An 11,696-nucleotide genomic window follows, 5' to 3' on the forward strand; every position below is an offset into this window, starting at 1 on the left:
GAGAATCAATCCCCCAAAGAGCCTCCTGCCTAGCAGAGTCCAAGGAAAAGGAACAAAAGATTGAGGAGTGTGAAGAGAAGCTTAAGGGGCGTTCGCCTCATGTTCAGACGGTGGGGAACCTCGAGCAGAAAACGCCGTCGAGGTAGCAATTGGAGCAGGAGAAGCACATCCTTGAAGGCACCGGCCCCAGAGCTGGAGCTTGAACCCTTCCAAGTCGTCGTGGCGCTGGTGGCTAGACTTTCCGGGACGAGTCTGGTCTGGCCAACTTGTCTCTTTGTGATCTTCGGCAGTGGGATTCTGACATGGATTAGAATCATTTGGATGGCGGTTAAAAGACAAACAAATAGACATGGGTGCCATGCCTTGGAGACTATTGATGGGTGGGTGTGCGGGTACGGTGTGTTGTCTGCGTCTTGTGAATTTTTGCTTACTTGTCCAGTTTTAGGTAGGTAAGTGCCTAGCTCAACTTGTACCCACCCGTCCGGTCACGTGAAGCAAATACTCCGCAGTCAAGACATCTCGCACGTATCGACGCCCAAACAAACGCCCAACTCTACTCCGACGCTGGCGCATTGCCAGTCTTGCCCTGCGCCGGCGCCAGTTTCGTCCCTGCCCAGAAATGTTCGCGAAATCCCACCAGACGCAAAAGCTCTGCAGGGCCAGCTCCCGTAGGCAACACGTCCGGACAGGCACCAACGACCAGTTTGCACCGCTGCATCTGTCATGGGTCTGGTCGACTACTCCTCGTCCTCTGACGATGAAGCTTCAACGCCACCCAAGAAGCGCCTCAAGGGGCAACGTGATCTCTCCGACTCCAACATACCCCCTCTGCCTGCTGCCTTCCACAATCTGTACGCGTCTACCGTCCGGCAGAGCGTAGTCGATGACCCAAGCTTGCACCAGGGGCGGAGGCGGCTCAATCCTCATGTGCCCGGACACTGGCCCACGCATCTCTATATCGAGTGTACGTCTCTCGAGGAGACTAGTTGTCAAGTTTGTGTATGCTGACTGCCGGGAAAGGGCACCCGACCAAAGTGCAGCACGACACGCTCCAGGGCCTCATCAAAAGGACTCAACAAGAGCTCGGCGACGGTGTCCAGCTTCACGACTTTCTCAACAGCCATCTTGGAACCGACTTGCCTCTGCATATTAGTCTCTCGCGACCTCTGAGCTTGCCTACACCAATCAAGGACGACTATCTCTCCAAAGTCGAACATGGAATTCGCAGTTGTGGAACGGGTGTTTTCTCGGTCAAACCCTCCGGATTGGCGTGGTACAAATCCCCAGATTCAGATCGCACATTTTTCGTCCTACGCGTCGTCACTTCTGCTCTTACAAAGCGTACAAGCTCCCGTGACGATCTCGGACATGTGCGACTGTCGACCAATCCGGAGCTCACGCTGCTTTTGACAAGGTGCAACACGGTAGCAGCGCATTTTGATCAGGCCCCTCTTTATCAACAGACGACAAAAGAGCCTGTGGATGCGGCGTTTCACGTCTCCATTGGATGGACACTGGGGGCGCTCGAAGAAGAGACGTGCCTGAAAGTGTTGAAGTTCTTTCGAGACAAAGAGTTTGAGGACATATCCGCGTGGAATGTCAAGGTGGACGGGGTAAAGGCCAAGATTGGCAATGTGGTTACCCATATACCCTTGGCGGGAAACGTCACGACAAAAAGCGACGACGACCTTGCAGACTCGCTATACTGTTCATGAAGAAACCGTGCCATAGCAACAGCGTTGAGGTCAACATAGCATTTCAAAGCAGAGGAAGCTTCCGGCCAATCTTGAAGCCCAGACGACGTGTTGAGTTTGATACACGATCAATCCGCCTTTTTAACTGGAAGAGTCGACTGGTAGTTCAGCAGATTGTTTTTCAATCACTGGCTACTCAGCCATGTAAGCACTTCACAGTGTATCCATGTATAGACGCGCTGGGAAGGATACTCGGCGTGTGGGCGCACCCGAGGTCAAAGGTTGGGTCGGGTATAAAAAAACCAATGCTCTCCTGCTTCCTGATTGCGGTGCTTCCGTGGATGTCTGTCACGACTCGTGGTTGGCGACAAAAAAGAGACAGCTTGAGGCCTGCCCGGATCGAACGGACGACCTCCCGGAATCTCCGAAAACTGGAATCGGGCTCTCTACCGCTGAGATAAGGCCCCGCAAGCGTTGCGGGCGGGTTCATATTTGTGGCTATAGACGTCGACCATGAGCCGGGCTTCGAATTACGCATTCGACGAGACGGGGGCATTGTCTGTGGTTGGGTGGCCTTGTTTGTGAGACCACATGCAGTGATGATTTGCTACTGCTTAAGCATACATGCTTGAGCGCTTGTGACAAAGGAGTGACTCCATGTGTATTTGTTAAACAAGGTTACGGAGCGCATAGGACGCGCCGAGCGCAAAGGACATGGGATCGCTGGAGACTAGTTGTAGTTTTCTGTGCAGCAAGTGTGTGCACAGTGCGCGCATGAGGTCGGCGGTGGACACGATGGATGTCCTTGCACGGCCTCAGCCCTCGAATTGTCTAGACCTGCAAAAACCAGGCACAATGTGTCATCGGGGGATTTCACCAGGGATGCCGTGACTTATAAGCTCGCCGGCTACACGTCACTGCATAAGTTGTGGTGACAGGATCACTTCACTTTTGCTTTCTGTCTGTCTGTGACATCTGCCTGATGCGTACTCCGTACCCACTCTAAAACCGTTCCGCCCGGACTTTCGATTCTTTACTAACTAATCCTGGCAACCTGCCTTCGCTGCTGGCCCCTCCACGCACCTGACCGTGCCCTTTCTTTTCTTTTTCTTTTGCTTTTTTCTTCTTTGTTTTCTATCCCGCCTTCAATCAGCCAGCAGCTTGTGTTCTTGTTCTTTGACTTGCGAGCTCGGACGCGACTTGTACTGTATATTGCCACCAGGTGCGCCTCCCAGAGCTCGCCGCCACCGACTCAACCTATCCATCCAACAAGCACATCGTGTCTTGGGCGAAAAGGGAAAAAAAAACAAACCCATCCCACAATCCATCCACTCGAGGCCCTCCGCCCCTCCCCTCCCCGCACCACAACTTGGACGCATTGGCCCTTCACGCGCCAGGGAGCCGTGCTCGAGAGCTTTCTTCCCCTCCAAATATTTTCCAATCCTAAAAGTCCGGGGGGAAGACAATCGATCCGTGTGCTCACACTCGGCCGCAACAAGTGGTGAGAAGAAGACTTATCTCAGACAAAGCCCGTCACTGCAGTTGCGCGGCAAAGTTGCCACAGGCCCCTCGCCATTTCGAGTCAACAAACCCTCGTTGCCTACGCCGACGCGAAGCAGAAGACATGGATATCGACATGAGCCGCCGGAACAAGGTCCCTCGGTCCTTGTCAGACGCCGAAAGGGCGCGACTTGACGAGTATATTGACTCAATTCACTATTCGGGGAGGTAAATACGCAGACTTGAAAATGGGTGCTTCACCGCCGTCGGTTGTGTCGCGGGGGGTTACCGCAAATCCAAAATGCTGACCAAGGCGTGTTTTGTTCTTCTCTTCCTCTTCAAATCCAGATACTCTGACAGCGAATACGAGTACCGACACGTGCAACTGCCCAAAGCGATGCTCAAGGCTATCCCCAAGGACTATCACGATACCTCCAAGGGAACTCTGAAGCTCCTGTGGGAAGAGGAATGGCGAGCGATCGGTATTACCCAGGTACGCAGTCTCCTGTCCGGCTTGGAGGCCATGGCCGTGTTGTCTCCTTTTCCTCTTCTTCTTCTTCTTCTTCTTCATTCATTCAATTTTTCCCAATGGCATGTGAAAAAAAGCAAATGTTTCGGAGGGACCAAAGATTGACCGACCACTATTACCACAGAGTCTTGGCTGGGAGCATTACGAGGTCCACGAGCCTGAGCCCCATATTCTACTTTTCAAGTAAGAGTTGCCGTCCTGATGTAGGCCAAAGCGGCCGGGCTTGCTCCCTCCAAGCTAACATATGCCCCAACGCAGACGTCCCCTCAACTATCAACCGCCTCAGTGAGCGATTCGTCATTCTTTTCAGTTTGAAGCCTCATGTACGATAGTCCCCATTCCGCCACTTCCACCGCCGTCGGACCCTGCTGCATGTGCGGCTCTTGTTTCATGCCCTCTCACGATATTACGGTCTGCACTTTACGATATTTGGGTTGATAGAAATATCAATACACCACGGTCGAGAACGCCTTTGCCCTCACTGGCAATGCGCACTTTTATTTTTATTTTGTCTTCATGGCGTGCTGCTTGTCGCTCCTCAATTGATGACGCCTCATTGGATGTATTGGATGTTTTGGGGCCACGGGTTGGATGCGTTGCTTGGGGCTTCTCTGGGCGTGCCGCATGTTTTTACTACTACATGGCGTGGCGATGGGACACGGAGGGTATTGACTTTGGAGAATTCTCTTGTTTGCTTCCTAGAGATTTGGGTGTTGCTGCGCCAGCTTGGGAATGTCTCTTTTGGCCTCGTGCTGAGGGTTCATGTGCATTTGCCACTGCACGGCGCGAGACAGCGGCTTCGCAGACAGTACCCGGGAGTTGGTGGATACTTAGAATGTAGACGGGATTGATGAACACGTCAACTACGAGTTGTTCAAGTTTGGTCCCTGTAATTGCGAAAGTGCTCGGCACGTCGCGACAAATGACGGCATGCGTATCCATCCACCCAGGGTACTGTCAAGTGATAATTGCCACACCCTGGCGCTGCTCGTGATTGAACGAAGCTTGGCATCATCATCATCATCATCCGACGACTTATGAGCCCGGCAGATTCGCTGCATGCCGACGTCGCAACGCCCGAATCGAGTTTCGACTCGTTCGTTTGCTAGGTGACGGCCGGCTTGGCTGCCTGCCGAGCGATACACGTGCTGCTTCCCATCACGAAACGGCGTAATCGTCCAGGAACCGAGTGTTGCAGTAGTAGTGTGGTCCCACCATTGCGTGGCTGTCACGCCACGACTAGCCAAAGTCAAGGCTACATGACATGTACGTGCCTGCGGAGTAGTCGGGTTTGTTGTCAGACCAGCTTTGATAACTTACTGCCTTCACACATGAGGGGTGTTGTAGACTGCATCAATTGATGCCTTACGGAGTACGGAGTACATGTGAGGTTATGCAACAGATGACATCCAATGCGGGCGTTAGCGCCGTGGCATGATTGGAGACGTTGCATCACATCACAGTTTCCCGTCTCTACCGGGTACGGAATACTCCGTGGGTAGGTGAGATGATTGTTGGGACCAAGTGGAAGGAATGCAGGGAGGCGCTTGCCAGAGAGAAACACGAAGACTGGCTGGAACTGGCTACCAGCTGAGAGTCTGAGACAGACTTGCCCCTGTCCCGTGGCGTGGCGGGGAACAGGAAGAGGCCACATCGTCACTTCCATTTTGGCCCTTGAACGCGATTCATGAATACCGCCGTGGATTGCACACCTGGCAGGCCGACTTCTCCTCCTTCCCTCTCTCCATCCATCCATCCATCCTTCGCCCTCCCGCTCGATGCCTGCGTGAAGTCTTCCCCACAGACGCGAGTCGGTTCGGATTACGTAGAAACTGACTTTAAGTGGTCCCATCAATCGATCCCGCTCCGCCGTCTCCGCATCGCAAAGCCAAGTTCTCACCAGCCTGGATTAATCATCAGACAGCGTGGCATCTTTCGTGTCAGCCTACGCGGCATTGTGTCGCGGGTTCCGTTTTATTTCTTTCTTTTTCTTTTTCTTTCATCTTACTTGGTCCCCAGAGATTTGCTTTTCTTTGCGAGAAATTTGACTTGAGAGCTTGACGCACTTTTGGAATTCTACGTAGACAACAAAATACGCCGTCGGCAAGTCCGGGTCGGAGCTTTTCTAGCTTTCATCTTTCCAGCCACCCCAGTCAAGCTCGCGCCCTGTTGACAAGATAAGTGGCCCTTGGAATTTCCTCGAAACTGGCAGCTGGCCTTTTCGCTGCCTTGACGAAACACCACCCTGTCAACTACAATCCACGAGATTGCGAAGCCAAAGCGCCTGTTTTCGGGGCGGCTTGATCTCGTCAATTGCAAAGCGCACCATGACGTCTGCGAGCAGGCTATTCTACCTCACCATTTTTACGCTCTGGGCATCGCCTGGAACTTGCGCCGCAGGGAGTGATGCCGATTATACAGTACGTTGTTCCTTGGGTGCGATTTGCTCCGCTGGCCGAGGCGTTTCTAACAGCGCCGTTTTGCATATTTCCCCAAAGTCCATTGTTCAAGATGCTTGCGCCTCATGTTCAACTCTCGAGGAGCTCAATCAACGGGTGAAGCCTGCGCTTGACGACCTCACGCAAACGACCGACTTCTTCTCCTACTACCGCCTGAATCTGTTCAACAAAAAGTGTCCTTTCTGGAACGACGAGAATGGGTTCTGCGGCAACATAGGATGTGCCGTCGAGACGGTCGACAACGAAGAGGACATTCCCGAGGTGTGGAGAGCCAAGGAACTGTCAAAGTTGGAGGGACCTCGTGCCAAGCACCCTGGCAAGCAGGAGCGCAAGGAGCACCTCCAAAGACCCTTGCATGGGGAACTGGGAGACGACGTGGGTGAAAGCTGCGTGGTCGAGTACGACGACGAATGCGATGAACGAGATTACTGTGTCCTCGAAGACGAGGGCGCCTCGTTCAAAGGCGACTACGTGAGCTTGCTCCGAAATCCAGAACGCTTTACCGGATATGGTGGGGAGGGCGCCAAACAGGTGTGGGATGCCATCTATCGAGAAAATTGCTTCCAGAGGAGTTCGTTCTCGCAATCGGCAAACCTCGGCCAGTCTCTCAACTACAACGCGGCGGCCCAGGACTTCAAGCACGTCATGGATGCCGCAGGACGGCAAGCCCAGCTCGAGGCGCAACGTCTGCAGCATCCCGACACGCCTTTCGTAGCCAGCACCGGATACGAGGCCGACGACGACTGCCTGGAGAAGAGGGTCTTTTACCGCGTCATATCCGGCATGCACGCGAGCATCAGCACCCATCTTTGCTGGGACTTTCTGAACCAGACCACCGGACAATGGCAGCCCAACCTGCAGTGCTACAAGGATCGTCTGCATGCACACCCCGACCGGATCAGCAACCTCTACTTCAACTACGCGCTCGTCACCCGGGCTGTTGCCAAGCTCGGCCCAGAGCTGGCGGGACCCGAGTACGTCTTCTGCACGGGCGACCCGGCCGAGGACCTGGCCACCCGCGTCAAGGTGTCCGAGGTGGCGAAGCAGGCCGGCAGCATCCCTCAGATTTTCGACGAGAGCCTCATGTTTGTCAACGGCGAGTGCCCGTCCCTCAAGGAGGACTTCCGCAACCGGTTCCGCAACGTCAGCAGGCTCATGGACTGCGTCGGCTGCGACAAGTGCAGGCTCTGGGGCAAGATCCAGACCAACGGATACGGCACCGCGCTCAAGATACTCTTCGAGATGGACAACCACAGCAACAAGATCCCCGTGCTCAAGAGGACCGAGCTCGTCGCCCTCTTCAACACCTACGCAAGGCTGGCCTCGTCCATGCAAGCCATTGGCAAGTTCAGGCAGATGATGGAAGCGGCCAGCGAGCCCGTTGCGCCCAAAGACGGGAAGCCCAAGGAGGCCCCGGGCGAGACGCACGACTCCTCCGACTCCTACTCCGACCCAACCCACCACTGGCGCCTGCTCGAAGACATGAAGCGGCGCGGCGCCAAGAGCGATTCGTTCCGAGACCAGTGGGCGCACGAGACTGCGCTCATCAAGCAGTCTCTCAAGGTAGTCCTCCACGGCTGGCTGCACGGCTCCATCCTCCTGTAAGTCTCGCGACACGCTTGGCCGTGCCCAAAACGTCTGCTAACGCGGCCGCTCTCAATCCCAGATACCGCATCGCAGTGGTCGAAGCGCACCGCCTCTGGCTGTACTTCCTCGGCTTGCAGCCAGGGCCGGGCCTGGTGGAATATAGATGGGCTCCCAAGGACAAGAAGAAGGAGCTGTGAGGGGTTTGCATTTTCGGCGTCTTGGATCCGCATTGCATTAGTTGGCCTTTACTCTTCTCATCTCTCCTTTTTTTTTTTTTTTGGGGGGGGCGTTTATACTTTAGTAGGCCTATCAACCTATGAAATACTGTACACGTGCGATTCCTCCATCTGGTGCGTGCTGGCGCCGTGTGTCGTGGAATGTCGGGCCATGGCTCGCGGCGGCGCATCATGTACACACGAGCAAATTGCGCAGCAACCGCCCTTGTATGTGTGAGTACGTTGACCATGGCCCCGTGTCACTCGTATCGCCGACACAGACTGCGTCGACGGCGCGCCCGTTCAAGCGGCGACGCGAGTGGCCAGAGTGGACTTGACCGTTGACAAGGAAAAATAAAACTCTGCAGCCGAGAAGAAAAGGCAGACCAACGGACTCGACGGGTGATTTCTTTCCGTTTTCTTTCCTTCTTTTTTCTTTTTTCCTAGGAAACTATTCCCAATGCAGAACAGATGTGTTTCTGTATGCGTTCCTTGCGAAATCTGCAATTTTCATTCTACAAAGCCTGAGCCTATAACCTGTTACAAATTACGTACATGGTGCACCTGATTAATATACAATATAGGGTACGTGTGGCCCTGCAATAAATACTCGAGTAAACAAGAAATGGCACTAGCAGTGTCTGCATTGCTGCTTTGTTTGGTTTGCGCCAGAGGCGGGGTTCGCCGGTTTGCTTTGCAGGAATCTATTGCAAGAAGCCAAGAATTACACGAAATGAAGCTTCACCGCTCACTCCTGACCTCTCCAAGGCTCTCCGAGGGTCGATGACGGTAAACATCAAGACTCGGACGCGACTGCCATGGACATGCTATCGATAAGTCCCTGCCGGCTGCTCGGCTCGGCGGGTCCAAAGTTCAATTCCCCGCCTTCAATCGAGCGTCCTGTCGTCAACGGTCCAGGTCTGTTCCGGCCACCAGCATCTGTCAACGTGTCAATTGCTCGGTGCGCTCATCGGGGTGCTCAATGCCCCACCACGCCCTGTTTTTAGTCTAGCGGTCCCGCTGCCATGCGCCACAGTATATTCTTAGTATAAAGGTATAGCAGCAAAATGCCCTTAATTAATTAAAAAGGTGCTTATATAATTTATATAAATTTCTTAATAGTACTATACTAGCAGGCTTTAAATTACTTAAAAATGTAATTTCTAGTGTTTTTACTTAATATATTTACTATTAAGCTAAATTTTCTAGTTATTCTAGCTGCTTAATTACTTATCTAGTTATATTTATTAGCTGTAATAGCAGCAATAGTATTAGAGAAATAAATTCCTTAATCTTAAGAGAGCTTTATCTTTTAATTAGTTCTCTCTACTTATTATTTATATTATAATTTAATTAATATAATAATAGTAGTAGCTACTACTAGTAGTATTAATTTCTTATAGTAGTTTTAATTTTAGCCTATATATACTCTCTTTAAATACTTAGTACTAAAAGCCTTTAACTGCTTTATTAAGATATTTAACTTAGTTATTAGCTGCTATTTTAGCTTATAAATTAGTATTAATAGTTTTTTCTATTTATTATAGCTTTCTGCTAGCAAGTTAAGATAGAAGCTAGATTATAAATATAAAGATATAAGTTATTAAGGCTCTAGATATTAAAGTTAGCTATAATTTCTATAATAATAAGTAGGAAAATTAAGTAGGCATTTACTAAGAGCTTTTATAGCTACTAGTAGTAATTAATTTTATTCTTCTAGAGCAGCTAAAAGTTAGTTTTCTTTAATAAAATATAATATATATAAGAAAGACTAAATTACTTAGTAAAATAGCTTATATAAAGTTAAAGAGCTTGCCTTCTAGCTTTATAAGCTTAAATAAGTTCAAATTGCTTAATTAAAAAGTTAATAGCTTTATAGAATATTTATATAGATAGCTTACTAAGCTATTCTTTGCAATTAATTAGGTATTATTACTTAACTTTATTTCTAGCTATATAAGTATAATAATTATACTCTTAAGTCTTAAGAGTTTAGTTAATTCTATTAAGAAGTAATAAAAAGTTACTTATTTCTATAAATAAATTAATTTTTATAGCTCTATAAGAATACTCTTAATATAAAAAAACTTTTCGGCCTCTAGTCTATAGCACTACTGCGCTAGCTTAAGACTGTCTTTAAAATATAAATTAATATAAAGACCTTCTTTCTTATACTTAATTGCCTCTACCTATAATGCTATATAGTAGCTATACTAAAGGCTAGGTAATAGAGAAGATGCTAATAGTTATTAATAGTAGTAATAAAAAGCTTACTTAAAGTTACTACTACTTAAATATAGAAAGAGAATAGTTTAATAAATAAGAACTAAGTAGTAATAAGCTACTTATAACTTAAGACTAACTTAATAAAACTTAAAAAGAAGTATATAATAAACTTATAGGCTATATTTTAAAGAGTAATACTCTTAAGAAAGCCTAGGCAATACTCTAGGTATATACTAAGGTAAAGGTATATTAAGCTATAACTAAAGCTATAATTAACTATAATAATACCTTTATAACTTAAAGATAGTTATAAAAAGCTATAATAATAGTAGTAAAGAAAGCTATAAAAATAGCTAAAAAACAATAATTATAAGTAAGTATTATAGCTAGAGTATATTTAGCTTAAGCTCTAGCTCTCTCTCTCTCTTTATCTTAATATAATAATATTATAAAGTGCTTATAAAAAAAGATATTATTATAGAAGTATATAAAGAGCAAGCTATAGCTAATATAGTATTAGCTATAAACTAAGCTATTAGCTATAATACTATAGTTACTATAAAGCGCCTACTAAGTAGTAATACTATAGTAACCTTCTAGAGAGAGGCAAAATAATATTAAGAGGAAACTAGCTAAGTTTAGACTGCTTTTAGCTTAAATATAACTATATATTAATAAGTACTTAATATAATTATTAAAGAGTTCTCTACTAAGTATATAAAGGTTAAAAGCTTTACTAAGAAGATAGTAAAGATAAATAAAGTAAGAGTTATATAAGAATACTTAAAATACTTAATAAGGTTTATAGACTATTAATACTTAAACTACTACTACTAGTAAATTATAATTAACTTTAACTTAAAGTTAAGTAGAGAATAGCTACCTAGAAGAAAGGCTATTTACTAAAGAGTAGAAATAAAACTAAGAATATAATACTTCTAGCTTAATAACTAGCTAGTATTCTACTATATATAAGCTGCCTTTTATTACTAAGAAATACTATAATACTAAGAATTAATATTATTTTACTTTTTTAAAATACTTAAGATATTATACTAAAATATTAATAAAAAAAATAACTTTATTTATATAGTACTTTACTACTAGCTTAATATTAACTTAATAGTAATATAAAAATAAAAATAAATAAAATAAAGCTAGCCTCTTAGCTTAAAGCTTAGCAGCTATAAGCTAGCATACTACTAAGGTAGAAATATAGTATATATTTATATTTAGTATAAGCCTAGCTAATAGTTAGTTAAAAATAGTAGTAAAGACTAAGCTAATATAAAAATTAAGGGAATTAAAGTTATATTACTATACTTAAAGCTCTATAAAAGCAAGAGGTAAAATATACCTCTATATAATATAGAGGCAAGAGAGGCTTAAGATAAGTATATATTAGTTAGAGACTTTAATCTTAAGTACCTACTTTAAAATAAGCTAGAGAGAACTAGCTAGAGCTATAAAGAACTACTAGTAATAG

At 46.9% G+C, this 11,696-nt stretch overlaps 3 protein-coding genes across 3 annotated transcripts; all 3 read left to right on the plus strand.

Moving 5' to 3' along the window:
* Positions 1 to 723: 723 nt before the first annotated feature.
* Positions 724 to 1,715, plus strand: MAM_07485 (putative protein family UPF0406; the record flags this gene model as incomplete). The annotated part of the gene is made up of 2 exons (XM_040826283.1): positions 724 to 964; positions 1,021 to 1,715. 2 exons carry the CDS (start codon positions 724 to 726, stop codon positions 1,713 to 1,715), a joined length of 936 nt encoding a protein of 311 aa, XP_040675796.1.
* A 1,780-nt stretch (positions 1,716 to 3,495) lies between these two features.
* MAM_07486 (cyclin-dependent kinases regulatory subunit) lies at positions 3,496 to 3,910 on the plus strand (the record flags this gene model as incomplete). The annotated part of the gene is made up of 2 exons (XM_040826284.1): positions 3,496 to 3,687; positions 3,848 to 3,910. 2 exons carry the CDS (start codon positions 3,496 to 3,498, stop codon positions 3,908 to 3,910), a joined length of 255 nt encoding a protein of 84 aa, XP_040675797.1.
* Positions 3,911 to 6,050: 2,140 nt separating this feature from the next.
* On the plus strand, positions 6,051 to 7,966 carry MAM_07487 (endoplasmic oxidoreductin-1 precursor; the record flags this gene model as incomplete). Its single annotated transcript, XM_040826285.1, has 2 exons — positions 6,051 to 7,783; positions 7,849 to 7,966. The coding sequence occupies 2 exons, from the start codon at positions 6,051 to 6,053 to the stop codon at positions 7,964 to 7,966; spliced, it is 1,851 nt and encodes a 616-aa protein (XP_040675798.1).
* Between the last annotated feature and the right edge of the window lie 3,730 nt (positions 7,967 to 11,696).

The sequence above is a fragment of the Metarhizium album genome (assembly GCF_000804445.1).
Source record: "Metarhizium album ARSEF 1941 chromosome Unknown scaffold_31, whole genome shotgun sequence".
Lineage (NCBI taxonomy): Eukaryota > Fungi > Ascomycota > Sordariomycetes > Hypocreales > Clavicipitaceae > Metarhizium > Metarhizium album.